The 25,360-nt window shown below is 35.0% G+C and overlaps 1 protein-coding gene across 8 annotated transcripts; it reads left to right on the forward strand.

The window, feature by feature from the left end:
• Nucleotides 1–6,691: 6,691 nt before the first annotated feature.
• On the forward strand, nucleotides 6,692–24,894 carry LOC103707994 (cyclin-T1-4-like). Of its 8 annotated transcripts, XR_604232.4 has the most exons (8): nucleotides 6,692–7,485; nucleotides 7,611–7,692; nucleotides 12,993–13,127; nucleotides 16,841–17,019; nucleotides 22,309–22,412; nucleotides 23,911–24,058; nucleotides 24,334–24,479; nucleotides 24,578–24,894. XR_604232.4 is itself a non-coding variant. In XM_008792738.3 (6 exons), the coding sequence occupies exons 1-6, from the start codon at nucleotides 6,950–6,952 to the stop codon at nucleotides 24,607–24,609; spliced, it is 1,110 nt and encodes a 369-aa protein (XP_008790960.1). In that variant the 5' UTR covers nucleotides 6,692–6,949; the 3' UTR covers nucleotides 24,610–24,894. The 8 variants fall into 8 exon arrangements, 4 of the variants coding, with proteins under 4 accessions (XP_008790960.1, XP_008790961.1, XP_038980589.1 ...); XR_604228.4 differs by having other exon boundaries at nucleotides 22,309–24,479; XR_604230.4 differs by having other exon boundaries at nucleotides 16,844–17,019; nucleotides 22,309–24,479.
• Nucleotides 24,895–25,360: the final 466 nt, after the last annotated feature.

Raw genomic sequence — 25,360 nt, forward strand, 5'->3', positions numbered from 1 at the left:
TGTAGTATGATGGCATATGAACTAATTTTAAACCTTTGTAACTTAATCAATTTCGCATAGCTTAGGTTTTGATGATAACTCTATTCGGCCTACTTTATCAAATAATTTCTCTTAGGCCGATATTCCTTTTTGAGTCTCTTTTGAATTATCCTTAGCTAATACAACATTTTCTTCTGGATTATTTGTGCCTTGGCTTTCTGTTATAGAATCCATCTGCTTGCTTTTGTTCGCATTACCTTTCAGCCAATTTTAGTAATATTACTTATCAATGTCTCATGATATGTCATGTGATATTTATTATATGATCAAGATATGGTATAAACATTGGTCACAAAAGTATTGACCATTACTTGCAAATAAGTAAAATCAGCAAAAAAATTTTGGCAATATCTACATGTCTCCACTTTAGTAGCTCCAAAACTAGCTAGCTGTTCCATTTCATGAATGATGAAATCACTACATAATTTGTTTTACAAATGATGCTTCATATATTTGCATATTATTAACTCCTAAATATGGAATCAAATATTTATGAATAGAATCTTTTACTTGTTTGAACTCTGGAGTAACGTCAAAATTAACTAGCATACTAGAAGCCTTGTCGAATACTAAGGCACAATATGAATTCTCCACGAGCATATCTTCTTGCTGCTTGATTTTTTAAACTATTTTAAAATTAGTCATCCTTTTATCCTCATGGCTGACTAAATCTTCAAAGAATAATCTATATCTTAAATAGCTTTAGTATAAGATTCTTTTACATTATTTGACTCCTCAATATGGATCTCTATAACTAGATCAATTATCACAACGTTTAACTCTTTCTTGAGGAATTTCAAAATCAATTAGTTCTTCAATCACAGACTCTTCTGTATTTGATACAATATCAATCTAATCGAGCTCCTCCTACTTCAGATTTTCTTTTAGACTTAGTTAATCCATGAGTGGATCCCTTACCATACTCTATAATTTTTTCTAAACTTGATCCAGCCTCAGACAAATAATGCTCCTCCTACTTCAAATCTTTATCTTTGAACCAATTCTGCACTTCATCTGAATTTTGTAGAAAATCTGTAACTAAAGCCTACTCTTCATATAACTTTTGTTTGATAATACTTTGATATCTTATCTTACTAGATCTTGAGTAAATAGCTATAAGAATATTCCAAGCTTGCTCCAGCTCCTCTATATCCTGGATATGGAGGTTATTCTCTATATCAATTTTAGCTTGGATAATTCATATTATCTTCTTAGATTTCAAAATCTACTTTCTTCTTGCAACCTCATTATCAAGAATACCGTTGACGTTGTTCCTAACTCTTCTAAGATATCTCACAAAGTTTATCCCTTAGACAGTATTTGACTATAAACTTCCCAATTGGATAACTAATTTTGTTCAACTTATGAAGTGGATGAGTGGTAGCAAAAATAGCTATGTTGATATTGGTGAAATTGGCCATCACGATAAGAATATCGAATCAAAATATAGTCCATATGTTTGCACATACACGTAACAAATTACTCGAAGTTCTAAAAATACATGGAACAATTATCTTCAAACCTTTCAACAATCAAGTCACTACTCTGAAAGTTGGGTTTTGAATGAATTTGATGGAAGTCATACATTGCTTGTCCACATATTTGTAACATACACACAATGAATTAGTGGAAGTTCTAGAACCACCCCAAAAAATTACCTTCAAAACCACCAACAATCTAAAAAATCGCTCTAGAAGTTGTACCTTGGATAAATCTAATAGAAGCCGTACATTGCTTGGCCACATTTCAATCTCGTCCGATACCATGGAGAATAGCAAGTTTTCAATGTACTTTGGATAAAAATCGCTTTAGAAGTTATACTTTAGATAAATCCAATAGAAGCCGTACATCACTTGGCCACACTCCAATCTCATCCGATTCTATGGAGAATAGCAAGTTTTCAATGTAGATCAAATACGCCAACTCGGGATCTAAAACAAGCACTACTTAAATCAAATAATGTTAATGAAAAAATTGCAGAGAGGAAAAAATCTATTCAAAAAATAAAGACCAAAATAATGAGTTCGGCTTCCTCTCAAAAAGATGTCTAATGGAAAAGAACTTTTTCTTAAACTTCATATCGCTCTCTCCCCCCCTTTTAAGAAAATACATAGATTTAACTTGATTTATCAATAAAATAGTATGTGCAAAAGAGTTAAGAAAGTAATAAAAGAGTTTTTTTTCTGGCAGTCAGCAAAAGAGGTCCAAAGACAAGAAGTGATGAGTCACCTGTGAAGCCACCAAATCTACAGATTCATTTCCTTTTGTGAATATGTGAGATGCTGTAAAGCGAGTCAGCCTCTAGGACATAGACAAAACATCAAGGAGCAGTGGGTGAACATCTAAGTAAGGTTGGGGTAGTTTGTTGATCTAGTTGACCATTGTTTGAAAGTCACCTTTACGTCATATTAAGGTTGCATGCAATTGCAGTGTAGCATATATTAAACCCTCCCAAGATACAGTAAGTTTGGCCATAGGGACATTATTATTCATTAGCCTCCTATCTCCCACAACCAAAACCTTACAAGCGTGATGTTTGATAACAAATGCTGCTCCTCCATCAATGCCATTCCCTAACACATTGCTATCAAAATTTATCAAACTACTTAGAATGGGGGGTACCAGACAATATTAATCACCATTAATGGGATGCAAGAAAGAGAACCCCATATTCTTACAGTCCTTAAAGATAGGCAAGAGATAACAGTTGTGTAGTGATGGGATAAGGACATGGAAGAGTGAAAAATAAAGAAAAAAAAGGGAATGAAAAAGTATGCGAGAAACATGATAAGGAACCAAAAAAATAAAAGATCTGCAGGAAGAATATGCTAAATTTGCTTAGCTAGCTAACCCACAACCTAATTTGCCATTCTAGATAATCCAGTCAACTAGATATAAGTTAGACAATAACTTGTCAATATGAAACAATCAAGATCCACATACATGTACTCCTCTATAATTGAATTCGCTCAAGCCTACCATAGTCTCTATATAACAACCCATACTTGTACTTCTAATAGAAATCTCTGCCTCTAAAAGCCAACAAATATTAATTTTTGATAGGCTTAAATATTTGCATATTGTCTCCTTCAGTCTATTGTACCACTATTTGGAATAAGATATTATTCAATAATTTCTATCATCAACTAAATTTTTTCTAGAGTCTCTGAAGTGATCACTTAACACCTTTTAATTAATATAAAGCATCTAAAAGTAATCTTTCAAGCATTACCATATCTTCTTCGATGTAAATCTCCATCTTTATGTCAAATATGAATTTCTTTGCTCTATTATTTTTCAATTCCACTGGACAAGATTCATTCTTGTCCAGTTGAAATCTTTTTCTATTACTTTAGTAGTTGAATCCTCAAAGTTGCTTAAGTTGTTTATTTTACTAAGGTCAAACTCTTCACATCTTTTAATGTGTTAAAATGTTATTGTTCAGACCCTAAGTGATGAACTTGTCTTAATTGTTCAATCTCATTTTTGCTAAATGAACAAAAGTAGTAAATACAAATATTATAGAATGATACATGGAAAAGAGATGGTAGAGTTATTAGATGGGCATAAAAGGGTCAGATAGAGGTGAAAAGGCTAAAGCTTTTGGTTACCTTGTGTTTGTCGATGAAGATTGCATAAAACCCACAAGTGTTGAAAAAACCAATCAAAGACAATTGCATGTAATTTCACTACTCCCTACCATAGCTTAAAACTTTGAAAAACTCTTATCTCTTCATTTATTTATGTTGAGCTTAACATATCTCGTTTGATTTGGATTTTGATGGTTGTGCTTACACTTTAGGATATCGTTAGATTATTATTTCTAATAGAAAAACTATAGTTGATATCTATTACTTAATGATTATATCTAATTTAAGTTGAATCATTTCCATTATTTTAGATATAGTGTATAAGTATAGCTTTCAAATAGCATATATATATATATATTGATTAAGTTATTTTTTTAAAAAATAACTTAATTTATTAGTAAAACATAGTGAAGTACTTAAGAATTAGAGGAAAAGGGAAAAGGAACAAAAAAAAGGAAGGGAAGAAGGTATAAGAAAGGTTACAATAAATTAGGAAGAAGGAATACAATAACAAGGATATAATAAATTTTATCTCTTATGCTCATCTTGTCCTAAGGGCTGATTGGATTCAGCTCGAAGGAGATTCGACGACTGTTATTCGATGGATCCAAGGTCATGCCAGGGCTGGTGTCGAATATTCTTTACTATATGATATCTATGGCCTGTTGTGGGGTTGTCTGGACGAGAGACAAATAAGGTAGCTGATTGTGTGGCATCATATGTCGTCTAGTATTTCGATTGTCTGTTGTGGGATAGCATGAAGTCTTCTTCCCTTTTTCTTAGTCTTCTTTTTTTTCTGATTCTGTTGGTTGTATTCATACTAGAATGGTATGATGCTATTCATGTTATCAAAAAAAAAAAAGAAAGATAGAGAGCGAATATAAAAAATATTAAGTAAATAATAAAAATAATTATTTGTCGATGATGACCAAATCAAAGTCACGAATGTTGAAAGAATCAGCTAGAGATGATTGCTTGCTACTTTTCTGGTCCCTACTACAACTTGATGCCCTTCTCATCTTTTAGATTATTATTTTTGTTAAAAATTATAATGTTTCTAATTTTTCATTGATTGTACTGATTTGATGTCAAAATTTCTTCATTACTTAAATATACTACAAAGCCTATTTGGTATTGCTATTGTTTTTTCTTGTTTTTAAAAATCCAAGAAAAGAATTAAACTAGGCTAAACAAATATGTGTCATAACAATTTTTTATTACTTAAATTTTCTATACAATTTTTAAAATTTTTGGTAGCAAAGATTTATTGCTTTCAAAAAGAGTGAAATAAAAGCAAAGAATGGCATAAAATTCCATGCAAATGTTGTCACCAATCTCAATCTCCATACAGTCATATCCTAGTTTGTAGGTAAATAAAAATACCAAATTTAGTACCAAACAAGCCCAAGATAGTGAGAATATTTGTTCCCCTTTAATTATTTGAGAAAATATGTTAGGGAGGTTTAACTTGATTTATTAATAAAAGAGTACATGTAAAGGATTTATGAAAGCACTGGAAGAGCAAAAAATAAACAAGCAAAGGCAAGGGAAAAATATAGGAGAAAGCTGATAAGGAATTAGAAATAGGATTGGCAAGAAGAATATGATAAAATTTACTTAGCTAGCCAATGCGCAATCTTGGTGCAATAGTAAAATTGCTCCATTATAATCTAGGTATCACAAATTTGAAATACAAAAACAGCCGCCATACACATAGGTAAAATTGCATATATCTAATCCTCCTTAAAAGTTGCAATGGCGGAAGCCTTATACACTAGGACGCCATTATTGTAGCCAATCCACAACCTAATTTGCCTTATTAGGTAATCTAGTTAGGTAGATATAATTAGATCCATGGCTTATCTATATTAAACAATCAAGATCCATATATACATACACACATACATACACACATACGTACATACACAGATACATACACACACACATACAGACATACATACAGACATACATACATGCATACAAACATACATACATACAAACATATAGACACACACACATACATGCACACATACATGCATGCATACATGCATACATCCATACATACATCCATCCATCCATCCATACAAACGCACTCCTCTATAATCAAATTCGCTCCAGCCTACCAACTTAATCTCTATATCATAGCCTATGCTTATGTCTCCAAAATAATTTCCGCCTTCCAAAAGACAACAAACATTAATATTTGATAGACATGAAGACTTAAGCCCTTTTTTATCCAGTCCACAACCTCATTTGCTTTTTTAGATAATATAGTCAACCACATATAATTAGGACAATGACTTTATATTCCTTTATAGTCGAATTCACTTTAGTTTACCATCTTAATCTCTATATAATAGCTCAGACTTGTGCTTCTAAAATGTTTCCCACCTACGAACGCCAATAAAAATTAATATTTGATCGACATAAAGTTTTATAGAACATCTCTTTCAATGTAACTTTTGTATCACTAATTAAAATAATATATTGTTTATTGATATTTATTAGCAACAATTTTTTTATCTAGTGTCTTAAGTGATCACTTAACACCTTTTATTTGCTATAAAGCACATGAAATTGATCTTTGAAATTATATCATATCTTCTTCAAAGTTAATCTCCATCTTTATATCAATTTTGATTTATTTGCTCCATTATTCTTCAATTCCACTAGATAATATTCATTCTTATCCAATTGAACTCTTCTTCTATTACTTCAATAGTTCAATGCTCAAAGATGGTTATTTTACAAAGGTTAATGTATCATTGTTAAGCTCCTGATGATGCTAAATAAATAAAAGCATTAGATAATACATATTAATAGGTGATATATGGAGAATATATGGGTAGAGCTATTAGATGGACATAAAAGAGTCAGTATGTATATATCTTGAGGAATATGTATATGTATATTATATATATAAGTTTGGATCCAAGTTGCATTTTTTTTTTAATTGAATGATGGAAATTCTGAATTATTAAATATAATTTATTATTCCCAATCTCTCTATGTAAAAAAAGAAAAAATGGTTTGGAAACCTATTTATCAAGCGGTCACATTGATGTTATCCGTCTCTCTCTCTTTCCCTCACCTAACGGCCGTCACCACCCTCCCCTCCCCCGATCACACATTTCGTCTCCAAAACCCCATCATTCCCATCGTTCGATCCCTCTCCCTCCACCAATCGGCCTCCAATTCGATCATCCTTGGATCAATCGAGACTTTGGATCTCAATTCTTGGCTTTCCCCAATTCAATTCCCTCTTTATATCGCTTAAAAATCCACCACGGATTCGTAACAATCCAATTGGGATCAAAACCATGCCATTCTCCCAACCTTGCCGCGCCCCCGCCGCCGACGCCGGCGGCCGCCACGTCAATTACCGCCGATCCGCCTTCAACCGGCCCACGGCCGCCCCCGAATACGAAGCCTCCGCCGCCCCCAACCTCAACCACTACTCTCACAGGGATTTCTCCTATAGAAACCACCAAGATTACGCCTTTAGCGACGCCGCTGCGTACCCTGGCGCGCCGCCTCCTCTGAAGAGGAGGAGGTCCGACGTCTCTACGTGGGACGAGCACGCCGGGAACCGGTGCCGGAATGGGGTCGCCGGTGGCAATGGCCCGTCGACGAGTCATGGTTCTTTTATGCAGCCGAGGAGGCGTGATGATGGTGCTGTTCTGGCGCGCAGGCAGGAGGTGCCAGCGAAAGTGGAGGAGAGTGAGGCATTCATGTCTAGGGATGAGATCGAGAGGTGCTCGCCATCAAGAAAGGATGGAATAAATCCTGGTCTTGAAACGCACCTGCGGTACTCGTACTGCTCGTATCTTCAGAGCCTTGGGATGAGGCTAGAGCTGTAAGCTGCCGATCCTTTTTACGTTTTTATAACGATTTACGTGTTTGAATTGCGGTCGCTTGTAGTATTATGTATTTTCTATGTAAAATCAGTTGATGAAGGATTTTGGATTTGTTGGATTGCAGGCCTCAGACTACAATTGGAACTGCAATGGTGCTCTGCCACCGCTTCTTTCTTCGTAGATCTCATGCTTGTCATGATAGATTTGTGAGTTTCAAAGCCTTGTTGCAATCTATTCAAGTCATCACAAAATTCTAATCTTTTTTTGCATTTATTTGTACTCGATGACTGCCTTCAAATCGGTGAATAACTATCTGGAATAGAATTGTTTGTGCAGGAAGAGTACATAATAACTAGTGTTTACCAGATGAATGTCTTGCATTTAAATAATTAACTCGAACTCAAAAGTTCACATCCATTCTTTGATTGCAATGGCTATATCTTGTGACCATGATTCCTTTTTTTGATGCATTTCCAGTATTGTCGCCTTTGATTACTGTTGCTTATTTTTGTTGTATCCCTTCTGTTTTAATTGTTTGCAATGCTTCCTGGTTCAACCAACCAAATTTCATATGTGAAAACTTGACTCTTCCAATGTAGACATAAAAAAAAACTCCTCAGCTCATAGTTGTGTTGAAAAGAGAAAAATCTCTGTTCACTTCTTGGCTAACTTTTGTAACAAAACAAGTAAGAAAAATATTAGGACTTTGGGTCCAAAATTTAATAATGTATGTTAGAGAAGTGCCCATGCTATTCTTACTCTCCCCAAAGCTAGATCTTTCAGAAAAAAATTGCCCATAATATTTTTACATGGATTCTGCTTTGAGTTATCCAAAGTCTGTTGGAAAGCTATTTTAATGCCTAAACCAATGGGAGTTGTTTTGGTTTTACATTTTAAGTTTTCTTCTAGTCAAACCTTTTCACTTCTTTTATATAGCCTCATAATTTAGCTAATGTGTTTATGCACATCTTTCAAACTGCAATGCTTTTGTTATATAACTTTCATTTGTCTCTTATTTGGTGGACAATCCTAGTGTGTTCAATATCCCATATTATCATGATTCAAGATGAAAAAACAATAATTTAACAATACCAGGCATCTAAAGATGTGGGGTTTAGATCTCCTGCAGATTGCCCAAGCCACTAATGTATTGATTAAAAGCACCAGAAAAATATTTAATAAGTAATTTGCTAAATGTGAATCAAATTTCTAATTTGCATGAATTTAATAATGAAAAGACTAATGAATATGCTGATCTCCAAGATCAAACCCACAATTGTGCATCCTTGAACCAAATTGGTGCCACAGGTAGTGTTTGGTATCTCCTCTTGTGCATCTAGACTTAGTCTAGACCAATCATAACCAAGATTCACCAAATCGGTGCCCTGACACATACTAGTCAGTTATCGGAATGGTACAATACTAGTTTGGTACTGTATCAACACATGGTATGGGCTGGTGTATCGATCATCTAACCGATATGCCATTTTCTTTATTTTTTATTTTTCAATTTTTTGTTTCCTTTTTTTGGTTTGACTTATGATTTTGATGTTTTTGGTTGTTTAATTTGTAATTTTGATGTTCTTTTGATGTCTTTTGGATCATGAAATGGAATTGAAGTACAATTAAAGTAGTTATAAATGAATTTAAATATAATACAACAAATGGAGTCGATTTATATTTAAAGTACAAAGTACATACTGACATCTAAAATTTTGTGGAGTGTCGATATCCCTCGTAAATATTGAAAATGTGATTGTAAGCCGGGCCTAGGATAGCACTCCAAGATTCTAAGTAGGCTTCTGCGTATTCCTGCCCGATCGTTGGATACGACCATTCGAAGATCGTGGCAACAAAATCTAACTTGTAAGTTGCCTTAGGATGTGAAGGAGAGTATCCATTCGAATATGATTCTCAGACAAACCATATCCATGCATGTCATAGTTTGATACGAATGCTACATATTATATTTATATTATAAAAATATCTATATTTTAATATTATTTTTAATCAACAATGATATTTAAATATAAAATATTCAAAAAATTAATTTTAGTTAGGTTAGTGTAGCACCCTACTAGGGATGCTATACATATTTTTCTCAGCCCATGGGTATGCACAAAAGACCACTTATTTTTTATATTTATTTAAATTTAGGTGTACATCTCTACGCGCATGATCATGTCCAAACTTAAATAAATTGCTACCAAATTTTTATAGAGAGTAGCATGCATACCCCCAAATATGCTACCAATTACAAAATTTTTTCGATCATTATTTTATTTTTTTATTATTCTATGATCCAAAAATATTTTTTAATTTAAAAATTTATAGACTTAAACAAAAAATCATGATTGCATAGATCGTCCATAGATCTATAGTATATCACGAAATCATATGAAAATCCAAAATTTCTGCATGATCTTCTCTTATTTTCTCCGATTGTTGCTGATTTTCAGCATGAAAAGAAAAAAAGAGAGAAGATGGAAGGGAGAAGGCCACCAAGGCATCTTACAATTTTTTGGCTTGGGCTAAAATCTATGAAATCTAGCTTTGCTTTTCATTTTTTTGGAGTTGAAGAAAAAGAAAGGGAGGGGTAGAGAAGGCATGGGAGGCCTTCTCTGCCTCCCCCTCAATTATTAAAAATGGGGGAGAGGGCTGAATAGCGCTGAATTAAGCCAAACTGGACGGTTCAACTTGAGTCAGGGTTGTATCGCTTGGTTCGGGCTTGAACTAGTGGTTTAGCCCTTATTCTGAGCTGAAGTGCTGTATCATCTCTTTCAAGAGCAATACGGTTCAACATGCCCCAAACCGGGCAGTTTGTGGAGCGGTACGCTTGATACTAATCGTAACCTTTAGTGCTTGCTTTATTGTCAAGAAATTTTTGATTTGTAAGATATTCATTAGAAATTGCATTGTCCTCCATGTGTTTTTCAACAATCTTTGAGAATCTTGTGAGCTTAATAGTTGATGTCATGCTTTGATACCTTCACAGTCTTCATCTTTAGCTTTAAATGATAAAATGCTGATATTCATTAGGAATTGCATTGTCCTCCTTGGATATAAGTAGTTTTTTCAATAGGTAATATTTTTTAATTTTTAGCATTATCTTAGGATTATATAGAAGCATTATTAAATCCGATCATGTGAAAACTTTGGCAATTAGTTACTATAGCGGGCGTCCTTTATAGAAACTCCATTCCTACTAAAGGTGAAATGATGAGGTGGATATTATTCATTCAGACCCATTTCCATATCTGAATCTATCTAGATGTGGATGCAAATTATAGCATTTGACCAATATCCCCGTTCATATGTGTCTTCATCAAAGAAGAGCTGATATGGATATGGATAAACCAATATTTGATTCCATTTATGATTCTATTTACCTTCATTTGGATGTCATAAACTCCAAAGTCAACTGAGTGGTGGCATCAGCATATCTTTGATTTAATCTTCGACATTGGCATCTTTGATTTAGGGGTTGCATCCTTGTTTATCAGCTTTCGAATTCAAAATATGTAACTTTGCAGAATTATTAGTATCCACTAAAAAAATCAGATGATTAATTGGGTGCATTATATCTTTATTTCTTTTTGTATGGGATTATTTGTTTATTTCTAAAGAAATTGAGGTTTGTATATGTAAAATGTGTTAAAAAAATATAAAGCGGGATTATGTTTTATCTATAAATTTAACTTTCTGATTTATATCCACATCAATAACCGTATTTGTCAATATATGATTCGTATTTGAGTTTGTGCAAATTATAATATCAATTAATGTCTACAGGTGTATTCATTTTTGCCAAATAAAAACATATATGGATATGGATATGGATATTTTGTATCTGATCTGTTTTTCAGCTCTAACGCCCATCACACTGTTTATCACATATTTTACTTTCCTGTAATACTCCTATCTTAGATGATAACCTTCCCATCTGGTAATGTTCCTTGGCTTCTCGATTGTTGCCTTACCCAGCTTCTTTCTGTCTTCCTCACCCACTCCTTGTAAACCCCTATGCTCAACTTCTCCTTTCTCCCTTTTTTAGTACCTTCCTTTAGAAGTGAGAGCACCTAACCTAAGCCATCAACCGCATGTCTACATCCATGTATGCCCCTCCACCGCTCCCCACCCATTCATCACTCCCATCCATCTCCTCTATCAAATCTCAATACATGATATTAGAACAGAGAAATAATACAAGATGGAGGAGGAAAAGGATTATTGGGAAAGAAACAGAGACTCTTCCCAATAGGTCTTCAGGGTTGGTTGCTGCTGGAGTGACAGCTGGCTGCCTACAAGTGGTTTGGGTCGTATGATTTTGTCCACGAGAACAGTGATACTACTTAGCTGCTATGAAGTATTGGGACCAGAGAAAAGGATTTATGGTTATTTCCATACTCTTGTTCCGCCAATGTTGAGTTATTTATGGCTCTTCCTGATCAGACCATATGGGCAATGAAAGGTTCTAAATAAATTTGGAATGAAAATTTACCTGCTCGGGCCTCTCATCTAATCTAAATTTTTATTTTACCATACTGTGGTCATGTCTCACTTGAAATGTCAATACCTGGTTCAACGGACCTGATTTGTTGAGTTGACATCTAAACTAAAGTGCAAGAAAAATGAAGTAAGAATGCCTTAGATGATCTGGTTTGATCAAGCCAGCAAAGACTGACTAAACGGGACTGGTCTATTGGCTAGACCAGATTAAATTGATCTAGATTCAATTAAACTAACCAGTTAAATTAAAATCAACAAGGTTGAATTACTTGAGTAGAAATGTCTTGGCCAATCTCTTTTAAACAAGCCTTGTGTCTAAATAGAAATCTTTGGAAACAATTTGCTCACCAATCAGCTAGTATTATCTCTTTTATAAGAATTTGTCCATTGATGATTTAACAATGATACTTGTATAATTTGATGATGTAGGATCTGCTTTTGAAACTTGTATGCTGGCTTTTTGGCTAAAGAAGACACATTTAAATGGACAATCATTTGTTATAGCTGTTTTTATCATGGTTCTCTTTGTTTATGTGGTACATCCTCGTTCTTGAGGTTTAGAGATACTATCACCTCCAACTGACTTTTGAGCACAATTCTTCTTGTGTATCATAGAGTCATAATTGTAGACGGCTGTCCAAATGCTTGCGAAGTAATAAGTAATAGTAACAAAATCAAAAGGAAAAAGTAGTTAAACTATGGCAGTATGGCTGCTTAAAGAGAAAACTTTGATATGTTGTACTTGACCACTGAGTTAATGCTTTTCTTGTTCAAAACTAGCAGGAAGATTTACATCGCATTATTATGAAGCTTCTGTATCATTCTTGTAAGTTGTAACTGCTTAGCCAGAATAGCTACCTTATGTAATTCAGTAGACATCATTGATTTCATGGATTCAACTTAAGAACTGCTCTTTGTAATTGTAGATTATTGGGTGTCGTGCTTCTAAATTACCAGTTCATTAGTTTGTCTGTTAACAATCCAACTTTTTGGGCAGTTGATTGCTACGGCAGCTCTGTTCCTAGCTTCAAAGTCTGAGGACACACCATGTCTTTTGAACAGTGTGCTACGGGCATCCTGTGAAATTTCTCAGAAACAGGAGTTTGCTTTCTTTCCATATTTGCCACACAGTGTAAGTGTTATTAGGCCTTGTTCAGTGTTCTGAAATCAGCAGTCTGTAATGTCTTGCAGAACTTGCCACATGCAGGATATATAACTTTTCCATCTCTTTCCTTGTGTATTTGGAATATTATTTTTATGGTTGTCTCAGCAAGAGCAATATCATTTTGTAACTTATTAATCCAACAGGCCTTGCTTCAGACATCTAATGCATGGTTACTCTGCTGCCTATTCACACATAGTTTTATAGTATTGATATAACTATATAGTATTGATATAACTATATTCCACTTTTGCATTGATATGTCAACAAGTATTTCTATTTGATAATGATTATCTCTCGCATCATTACTGGTTCTTTTAGTGGTGACTCCTTTTTGCTGCATCATATTATATGTGTGACATATTTAGATTTGACTAAACCTTTTAGAGAATTTGAGCAGGTCTTTATATCAAAGTTCTAATAATAGCTGAATGATGCATGGTGTCACACACACGTATGCCTACTTAAAGAAGTTTCTCAAAGGCATTCTTAAATCTATACATGTGGATGTAAGATCTCTGTTATATGAAACTTATATGTGGAAGTGCGTGATTCGATGTTGCGTGGGCAAGGGCGCACTTTGCAGATTCTAACACAGATACTGCCATACAGGGCATCAAACTATTCTAACAAACATCAACTGTAGATCAAAGAATTTCTTCATGATATTTTACATATAATGAAGTATATAATACAAAAATGCCTCTTTTTTGTTTAGAGAACTGAAGATTTTCATCAAGGAGAAATTACTTATGAGTGCTTGCTAGGACACATAGTTGGAGTTTATGAGCTTAAAGGTGATAAATATAACTAAGCATTGTATGCCGAACCGCCCAGTTTGGGACATACTGAATCGAACCGCTCGGAAATTGGATTGGTTCGGCCCCATAATTTAGTTCAAGCGCCGAACTGCCCGGTTTGGGACGTATTGAACCGAACCGGTGCAAACTGCTTCGAACCAATGTTTGGGATGTACTGAACTGAACAGACCAAAAATTTGATCGGTTCGGCCCCATAATTTAGTTCAAGCACCAAACTGAATGGTTCGGAGTGAAACCGGCTCGGTTCAAAGTGGAACCAGCTCGGTACGAAGTGGAACCAACGCGAATTGCCCGATTCACACTTTTTTAGTTTTGAACGGGCTCCCTCCCCTTTTATAATTGAAGAAAGAGGCCGTGAGAAGCTTCATTCGCTTCTCATGCCTCCCTACTTTGCAATCCACCAGATTTTCCCCCAAAAATAAAAAATAACCACCAATTTCAACAATAAAATGAAAGATCCAAGCCTCTTTCAAGGTATTCCCGCTCTCCCCCTCTCTATGGTTTCGTCGTTTTTTCTTTTTTAGGCCAAAAGTCAGTAAGAAAATGAAGATATAGAGGAGGCCATGCCAAATTTTTTAATTTTGATATGATTTTATGATATGGTGTGGATCTATGGATGAGCTACACAATAAGACTAAAATCTTTAATTTTTGTTAAATTTATAATTTTTAAATTAATTAATTATATTTTTGGTTTAAAAAATTAAAAATTAAAATAAAATTCAAAAAATAACTGTAAAATTAGAAGCCGATTAGAGATATGTATATGGTACGTCCAAGGTATCATCTTCTAGTGGCCACTATCCTATGCAGCCTGGAGCACCTTACATGTCAAATTTTGCTGCCGGTATGTTCAGATGGGCTCCTCGACAGTCGTATTATTGGCCAGAGGACACCTCTTAGAGCCAAAGCTATAATGTGAGGTCCAAAATCATTTATAACCTAGAGCGTGTTCCTTATAAGATGAAAATATAGGACTACAACGCTGCTGGGTTAGAGGGATGGGTTGATATGCCTCCGGATTATGGTAATGATTCAGATATCTACGAGAGACATTGCCACTTAACGAGATTCTAGATGTCGGTATGTTTGTTGTACTTTAAATGTATGTAATTGATTGTGTCATTTTATGTTTTGTATTTCGCTAATTGATTTTAGGATATTTTATGTTTACTTCTCCTAGCATGCAAAGCTAGGATCGTTGACCTTTTCTTTACATTTTGAATTTGGCCGGGTGCTAATGCAAAAACCTAGGGGTAGCAAATCCAATGATAAATTTGCTAGATTTTTGCCTCCTCGAGATAGTATTGTTTCAGAGCAATGCCACGATGATGCAGAACAATTATTCCAAAACATCAAGAACCATCTTTTGGGATGTACCGGGGCGATAGAAACATCAAAAAACATCAAGAAACATCATATTACACTTAAAATCATTCAAAAAATTAAAAAAATGATTACTATTCATTGAAGCTTAAAAAGATTTGAAAAAAAATGGTGTGCTAGTGCCAGTTTAGAACCGGCACGCCACACCATACCATGTGTCAGTACGGTACTTAACCGGTACCCTACCGAATCGGTTGCTGATCGGTATGGGCCTTGGTACCGGTTTAGTGAACCTTGTAACTAAGCTTCTTAGGCTCTCAACCCTTGCAAGTCAGGTATGAGTCCTTTGGAGACACCACAAATTTGCTCATGGAAAGGATTCAATAGGGTTCTTAGCTTGCTTGAAGTTTGATTTTGGTAAAATATTCATTAAACCAGTTGTTGGCAATGCATGAATATCAGGTTCCTTATACAAATTGTATTCATTCTGGTGTATGTTATAACTCTCATTTGGTTATGCAAATTTTTATATTTGGTTAATATTTGCCAAAAAATTCTTCCTATTTATCTTGTCAAGTTTTGCTTTTGAAGAAAAAGAAAAATACTATGTTACTTGGGCAATCACATCTAGCTCCAAAAATCCGTATTGGATATGTATTGGATATGTATCCAAGTCCGATGAATATCTGACACTTGCATACTTGTGAAGTTCTTTGGTTGCTACTTTCAAAGATTGGAAGAGAGTTGAACTCTTCCAATAATGAAGTTCACCTCCTTTTTTTGATATTAGGAGCGAGTATTTGTTTTTATTTAAAGATTGTTCATGGGTGTAGGTATTAAAATATCTATGCAAAATATTATTTTTCTTATATTCTTAAGTGAATTAGGAAGTTTGGATAGGGAGAACATATATATTGAAAGACATCGACAAACAAATATCTTTAAATATCTAAACAAACAACATTTAAATAAATAATATATAATTTAGTTAAAATTACATTTTATCCTACATGCCTCCGAATTACCCTTTTCATTCTTGCTGAGTCAGATACTTGGATATGCATCCAAATCTGATTCTTGTATTTGTCCAGGAACATTGTAAATACCATTACATTATATGATACAATGGGTTAGCATTCTTCTGAATATCATATATTTTTCAAGCTTTCTGCTACTTGAAGGCCTGCATCTTTGGGTTTTTGCTTGGTCGCTCATTAGATGTTATGCAGAAATTGGAAAGTCCTAATTCTGAACCTAGCCCAGGAAATTGGTGTAACACTTTTAGATAAAGCCAATGTATAAACCTATTTAAATAAAATTGGTTTTATATCAGTTCTATTTCCTTTTTGCTGTTGTTGGGAATCATATACCTTTTTCTTACTGATAGCTAGTTATAAATTGCTTGTTCTATATGCTTGTTGTTTTGACCAGAAGATATAATATTTCTGTCACATAGAAGCTAACTGAAATGCATGCACCCATATGCGAAAGTTGCATACTCTGACCTTACCTTATATATATTTTTTTGTTGTTTTAGCAGGACTGGTTTGAACAATACCGTGAGAAAGTTATTGATGCTGAACAAATGATACTGACAACTCTGGATTTCGAACTTGACGTGCAGCACCCTTATGCTCCACTTTCATCTGTTCTTAACAAACTAGGACTTTCACAAACTGTTCTTCTTGATGTGGCCTGGAACTTGGTCAGTGAAGGGTAAGTTTCTAAGTGTTTGATATTTTTTGCTCTGCTGATTTCAATTTATTGATTTCTTATGAAATACAATGTATTAGAACTTCCAATTTTTATTAATATGAAGAATATGGCATTATACCTCCCATGGTAAATGACCGACCTTTCTTTTTCTGTCATCAAAAAGGGTTAATATTGTTATTGATAGATTATCAAACATATTGTAACTTTGAAAGTTGCTTCTTTTTCTAATGTTCTCTAGGTCCTTTTTTGAGTTACGATTTATGTTTATTTACTTTTTTGATAAGGTGGAAGAGCATGTGAAGGTAATAAAATGCAAAGCTACAACACGTTGAATTAACAGCTAGAGTTGGTTTTCCTTTAGAAGCTAGTACACAAAAAGGCATCTACTATGGGATTTTTCTTTATTTTTAATTAATGTTATGCATTCATTTGAATTAACTTTCTTACGACATGGAGTCTGATATGATATGTGATGCTTACTTAAAACCCAAGGTTTGCAACGGAGGATGCTTAAATAATTTGCTTTGGATAATTATGGGAGGACCAAGTCTTCCGGTGCTTGCAGCTAGTTTTTTACAATTATCTGGGAGTTTTGGTTAATTTGCTTATATCTTCTATTAGTCCATGATGAACATGAGACAATAATTGTGATTCTCAATTATCAATATATGGTTGATTCCTCACAAACAAATGGCTCTGTCATTACACATTGTTATGTTATTTGAGAGCACATTGATTTATGACTGTACTAGCAAATAGACATGTGCATGTATTGTTTTAAACAAATTAGTGAATATGACATCATTATAGATCATTGTTATAATTTTTGGTTCTGTTTCTATGAAAACAGAATGCAAACAATTGAATAAACAAATACAGATATAAAAGAATAAAACAATTTGAAACAAACAATAAATTGTTTGGGATACGTTTTTTGTTTCCAAGCATATTACGATATTTAATTGCATCTTCTTTTCTATTTATTATTTTGTTTGGGGTATTTGATCTTATCTTTTTTGCTGATATATTAAGACATTTAATTGAATTGCCTTTCCTAATATATTATGAAATTTGATTTTATTTCCTTTTTGATTATTCTGTAAATGGTAGAATGGGGTATCTGATTATATTTCTTCCTAGTCTAATTATAGAGTTGAGCAAAGGATATCTTTGTCCAAGAAGTTGACCGACTAAATCTATATGAGAATATTCTGAAATTTAAAACTGTTCATTTGTAATATACTCTATAGGCACACCTTTGTGTTAGAAAACATTCTAAGAGCATCAAAGTCAATTACCTAAATTTGGAGTGGGTATTGGAGTGCATTTGTGGGGGAGAGCATGAATTCAATAGGTTTTAGGTATGATTATGAAAGTGCCTAGGGTTCACCTTTTCAGAATGAAACCAAAAAATAAAAAAGTACTAGCGGTGGAAGCATTAGGATATGTGTACTAGATTTTGAAGCAGGTGTGGCATCTTAGTAGAAGTCTCCGGCTTCTAAATTTTAAATCATAAAGTGGGAGTTTCATATAAAATCACCAGCTAAGTATATCTAAATTAGCGGTCAGTTATCTATTTTGAGCATAGTCAGCGGAATTGTCTCGAACCGGGCGGTTTGGTCATACTGAGCCATTTCGGCAACGAACCGAGATGGTTCTGGCAATGAAAATGAAATCCGTCGCCAAAGGGGGAGAAGAAGGAAAGAGAGAAAAAGAGCGAGCAAGCAGGGGAGGGAGAGAGAGGGAGAGAAAGGAAAAAAGAGGGGGTGGAGGCCGATTGACAGAGGCTGGCGAGCTGCACGGAGGAAGCTCCTCCGGGCTCCGTGGCAGGGTCGTCGGCCTCCGCCGATCTCTGCCACTCTCCTCTCTCACTCCCTCCCTCCCCCTTCTCTCTATCTCTTTTTCTCTCTCCTATCCGTCCTCTCCCCTACCTCCTCTACTGTGTCGGTACGGGGATGGCATGGAACAATAGAAGGTGGGGCATACCATTCCGTGCTGCCAGGCAACCGGTCTGAGCCTCGGTTCTGGAACAATAGACCCTGATTTTGAGACTTTGAAGCCTAAGCAACTATTACATAAACCGTTCAAAATAGGAGACCCGGCCGCAGAGCCCTCCTCTGCCTCCCTGCCTCCTCCGCCCAGGTCGCCAGCCTCCCTTGGCCTCCACCTGTCTCCGCCACCCTCCTTCTCTTTCCCTTCTCTCTCCTTCTTTCTCTCTTTTTTCCTCTCTCTCGTCTGCCCTCTCCCCCCTCCTCTGCTGTGTCGGTACGGGGCCGACACGGAATGGTACGAAGGCGTACCATTCTGTGCTGTAGAGCAACCGGTCCAGGCCCCGGTTCCGGCACAGCAGACCCTGATTTTGAGACTTTAAAGCAAGATTCGTCGAACCGGACGGAACTGTCCGGTTCTGTTTGGTTTTGGCCGGTTTCGGCCACATCCAATCAGGTTCTGGAATCGTTTTCTATTGAAGAATCGATTCGGTACCGGCCGGTACGGCTCGGTTCAGCAATCTTTGCTTTGAAGCCCAAGCATGTATTATATAAATCATTGGTAAATGTTGAGCAATCTGAAGAAGGGGAGTCTTATGCATTTTAAGTGTCTTTTGAAGTTTAGGATGAACAAATCAGCAAGTAGGTCTACTTTGAAGTTCAGTTGTCACTAACTTAAATTATAGTTCCAAATATAATACATGTCTGAATTGTTTATTCTAGTTTTATGTATTTCCTTGTTTCTGCATATGTTGTAAAGCATATTTGCTAGGCTAACTTAAATTCTGCAAGTTTCAAGAAGATCTGGAAGCATTGCACTGTTATTTTTTAAAGAAATTAAATAGAACTGTAAATTTTTTGGCACAGTTTGTGCTATCCTGGAGCTTAAATTTATGGACATTTCTGTTATCATTATGTATGTTAGTCATATAGTAAATTTGGAATATGATTTTTGAACATTTATTGCTAAAAAACAATTTTTAAATTGTTTTATGGTGAAATAGTTGTAAAAATACATTTAAATTTTTAAACAATATATTATATTTTGAAATGATGCCTGATGTATTTTCCTTGATTTTTTTCTTGTTTTTAGTTGGCATTATTTAGCTTTATTTACAGTTTTCAACCTAAACCACCAAAACTAGGACTAACCATCGAAACTGCTAAAACTACCTATATGGTTTGGTGAGACCTTAAGACTGAAACTAAGATTTCAAACTTTGAAACAAGAGGCTCAATGGCCTAGTTAGCAATGCTCCTTTACTGTCAAGATTATATCGAAGAGCAGTTCTTGACTCCTTCCATCCTTCCAACTTTACAAAGGATTCTCAGCAACCCCATATTACCTTACAGTTCAGGCTTTATTCTATTATAAGCTGCTGAGCCCCATAAGATGTGTGCATAGGTGGACCCATGTGGACTAATGAAAGTTTACAAGTGAACAACTGGCCAGGAGTTCCCCCTGAACCTTAAATTACTTTAAAAGAAAAGGTAAGATCCGTAGTTGCTTTTAAAGAAAATCTCTATCGAACAATTTGTGTTCGACATGCTTCATCATATTAAATTCATGTGACCTTCAGCTTATTATAGTATTTTCTGTTGATTTCATAGAGAAAATTGAAAACATTCTTCGCAGATTTATATTGAGATGGTTAATGATAGTGCTAGCTAGCCTACTTATAAAGTTTCATGGTATGCACTGGAGATGTGGGATCACATGTTGCCATTTTGGGCTTATTAGGAATTTAAGGGCATTGATAGAGTGATACCGCTATTATGTGGCCCGAAGTTACCTACAGGCCTCATCTCTCTCTCTCTCACACACATACAAAGAGAGAGAGAGTCATCACTTTAATTGACTCTAAGATTAGTGAACTACACCCACACACATATATAGCGTACTATAAAAAATTTCTTACATGTACGTTGAATTCTTCTTTCCTAATATACTTATTGGTGGTATATTATGATCCAAAAATCTACATCATACATACCGGGTCAGGTTTTGGTAGTCCTAAAGATGTCTTCAAACATTGATGAAATTGGCCTTCAAAATGAGGGTCACAAAGTGCATGATGTTTCTGGAAATTCTCACTTCCATAGATGCTCGTTACTCTTTGTTTTGATTCTCCTTTTAAGCCAGCCATGATACTTTCCTAATTGAAGAATTATTACCGTCCTTTGGACTTGTATGATTATTTGTTACCAATACTTCTTGGATATCCCAGTCCTAGCAGATTTACATACGGAATGACTGAGATTCTTGTAATGTGAGAGATCCTGCGAAAAATTCTGGTTTTCTTTTTTCTTTTTGCCATGTCTGGCTATTAAAGAAACATATGAGGTTTTCTTTTTTTGTTTTTTTTGTTTCTGTGACAGAAAGACTTTGTTAAGGTGCTCTAGAATAGATACAACTCAAGAGATATTGAAGATTTATGTCCATATAATCGTTGCTGAAATGTTTTTTTTATTCGCATTGGATTGTGTAATTATCGACCAATTTGCTAAGTTTCATTGTCTTCTATGTTTCACTTCTAAATATATTCTTTGGTGTGATGATCTTGCCCATGCAACTTCAGATGTCATACGGTTTGGTGCCATTAAGTGCCTGTGCATCACAGGCCAGCTGCCACTGGCAGCAGCATTGGAAGATATTTATCATTATATATACTACTGCATATGCCATCAAGTTATTGTATACATGAAATAGTGCCTTTGCACAATAGGAGAGTATTTAGTTACTTGGTTTAAATATTTATTGTATAACAAATTTGCAAGCAAACTCTTCTTGCCCTCCTTGTTCTTCTGCTTCTCTTCCTCCCCTCCCTCCTCCTCCTGCTTCTCTCCTCCTTATAATCCCTATTGCTTAAGGATTGTATTATGATGTTCAGATTCCTCTAATTATTATGGGAGATATTCATTTACTGGTGTGACTTTCTGTCGTGTCTCGTATTTTGGAAATTTGTCTCACCGAGATGGTACTTTTGGAAAACTCATAAATAAAGGCGTACCATTTAAAACAAAATCGAACATCTTCAATTGCTTCTCCTGGGTCTTTAGGCAATTTTTTTTTTAAGATGCCAGATAAATGACAACATCAAGGTACTTGATGTTTCCCTATACATGTGGTATATACTTCGAATTGTACGTCTTGCATATGTTATTTTCTTAGCACTATGGGAAGAGTTACATAAATTTTTACTGGTTCCAAAATTGGCCGTGTTTTTGCATTCAAACTATTTATTCTACATTGTTTTTTGTAGTATGGCATATTGATCTTTTGATATGGCATAAATTGCAGGGTCTTTCTTCACGAGAATTACGTGCTGACCTGTGTGATATTCTTAGCTGGAGGATTCATATGCTGTTCATGGAAAGCCTTTTTTTTAATATATGTAGAAATATGTATGTATGTATGTATGTATAATATAGTTACACATCTGAAGTTAAGCAGCAGTGCAATTTGGACATGATTGCATGAAAAATCTCAAACTAATTCACCAGTTGGTTATTATTAATCACTGATAGACCTCCAAACCTATTCCACTTGTAGTGCAGTTGAGTTCATTCTTTCTTCTTAATTCGAGTTATCCAATGCTTGAGGGCCATTTCTTGTTGAGTTTCACTTTCTAGCTCACGAAATTTCCCTTCCATTTTTCTGCTTGAGTTTAAGTAATCCTTTTTGCCTTGCACATGCCATATTCCAATTTTATGTTCTTGTCCCATATTTCCTTTATTTTTTTTTGCTAGACATCTTTCCTATTTTTTCTCCTTTAATTTTTGCAAATGTTTGATCATCTCTGCAAATTAAGTTTTTATATTTAGCTTATTTGGTAGTTCCGTGTATTACCATGCAAAGCCAACCAATGACTTTGCCCCCTCTTTTCAGAGTCTGGGCGGAATTCTTACATGAATGGCAAAATATCAAAATGACTTTTTCTCTTGATTATGCTTCCTTTTAGTCACGTAATCAAGAACAAAGTTTCTCTTTATTTGCCCTTGTGCATGCAGGCTATGGATGAAAATGTTTGGGCAAAAAAATCTCTATCATAAGACGAATATATTAACTAAACTCAAAGAGAAGTGAAAGATAAACACCAAGAAGCATCTATCATGAATTATTTGAATATGTGATTCCAGATTGAGTACTGCTACCTTCTTGACCTCCCAATGTTATAATAAAAATGTAGCTGAATAAATTTAATCTTTTGATCCAATTAAGAGGATTCTTGTAGGTGACAAGTTGCTGGCTGTCCTACTGATAAAACATTTTTTTTTTTTTTGAAAGAATTTTTTCTAAATTTGTAACTTGCATGTGTATACAACACAGCGAAAGATGTGTACTATGTTACACGAAAAACTCTTGCAACAAAACATATTATGTTATTAAATTGTAAAAGATATTATGTCACCATGTTGTTTCTGTTTAATCAAAAGATTTCATTGGTCAATCTGTATAGCATGTATCTCCGGCTGGTATATAAAATATGAACTTGTGGGCAAGTTATAAATCACTCAGTCTTCTATTGATCATATGGTGCTTTTTGTATCATTTGAAATTGCACCTTGCCTCAACCGATTAGTTGAAGCCTACATGCTTGCCTCCAATTTCCTGTACACAACAAAGGAATGGAAACGTACGTCTCTTTATCATTTTCACAAAGCACGTGGTACCCTTTCACATCTCAACCTACACATCATCTTTGAACATGTATTAGCAATTCAGAAAAGTACATACATTGTCAGTCTTGGCATGGTGCAGGAAATCTTATTAGTCATTTATGAGATAGCATTGATAAGAAGCAGCTAGAAGCATCCATGGGAGAAGCTTTTATTCTCTCTTCTGTGTCACAAATCTCTCCTTCATTTTCTGATTGAATAATGTTTTTGGATTTTGGGAAAGGCAAATGCCCCTTGAGCATTCTTGGGTCCAGGACTTGATGCATAGTTCCCAAAGGCACATAATGCTGCTATAGCTTAGCACTATGACAGCATTTCTTCTACAGAAGATTCTCAGATAATATATCACCTGGATGGCTGCTTTGTAGTTGGTAAGAAGACATTGACATAATAGCTTGTTTAGCTTGCTATATGAAATCCCTCTGCTGTTCTGCTCTTTTAATCTTTGTTACATGTGAACTAATGTGGTTTGTGTTGATGTGGAAATGACTCGACTTTCACTTAGCAAAGAAAAGACTTTAAGCTTTTTACACATAGCATTGTTTCGGAAGGATGGTTTGCCTATTAGTTTATTATCCTCAATTTTTTATTGATGCTTGCCTTTAAAATCTGATATCTCTCTTTCAATGTATTTATATTATTGCAGACTTCGGAGTTCACTTTGGCTTCAATTTAAGCCCCATCATATTGCTGCCGGGGCTGCATTCCTTGCTGCCAAATTTATAAATTATGATCTTGCTTTTCATCAGAGTTTCTGGCGTGAATTCCAGACAACACCATCTATTCTTCAAGGTAGTGGAGTTATTTTCTATAGTTTTGAGCATCTTGTTGACATTCTTTATTGATGCCACTGTAAGCAACATTTTTCATTTTCACTGTTTCCGTTGCAGATGTTGCACAACAGTTGATGGAACTCTTCTAAAATGACACATCAGTATACTTACATCATGTACTAAAGGTTTGTTGTACACCGTGTTTATATTGGATAAAACAATTTACATACGAGGATATCAGGGTTTTATCAGGTGAATGAGTCAGCTAAATGTCTTTATAATGGTTGCAATAATTTTTAATTATTGGCAGCATTTCTATTCTTAAGCTACTTCCGGTACTAATTGGCCTGTCAGCCACCTTCAACATATTTGTTGAAGATTTATAATTTTACTAAAAATTGATCTATGATTGTCGCATAGCGACTTCTTGGTTCTACTAATCTGTCCGTCCTTATGAGAGATGTTATGCATCTTGTTGACAACTGGTGCTCCAATTGTGCCTACCCCTCGCGGAATTAATCTACTCGAAACAGGACTCAAGACTCAAGAGACATGACTTTGGTACTGGGAATTGGGCTTATTTAATGTTATGGTTATGGTAATAACTTAATATACATATCTGTTGATTAGGTGACTGAAAGCTGTCCACTTTGCACCCTTCAAATTGATAGAAACTTCCTCCATTGTTAGCCCTTACAAGTTTTTGACAGAGGGCAGTACACTGGTTAGAATTGAATGGCAAAGCAGGCATCATATTTCCTGGTCTAACAAATGTTGTGTTTGACTTGGTTGAGTTTATGGGCAGGGTAGCGTTCATGTTACACCATTTGTGTATCAGATATTATAAGCTACCAGAGACTGCTGACATTTTTGTATGGTGTAATGGTGCCTTTAGCTTAT

This window comes from Phoenix dactylifera, chromosome 3, assembly GCF_009389715.1.
Source record: "Phoenix dactylifera cultivar Barhee BC4 chromosome 3, palm_55x_up_171113_PBpolish2nd_filt_p, whole genome shotgun sequence".
NCBI classification, from domain to species: Eukaryota; Viridiplantae; Streptophyta; class Magnoliopsida; order Arecales; family Arecaceae; genus Phoenix; species Phoenix dactylifera.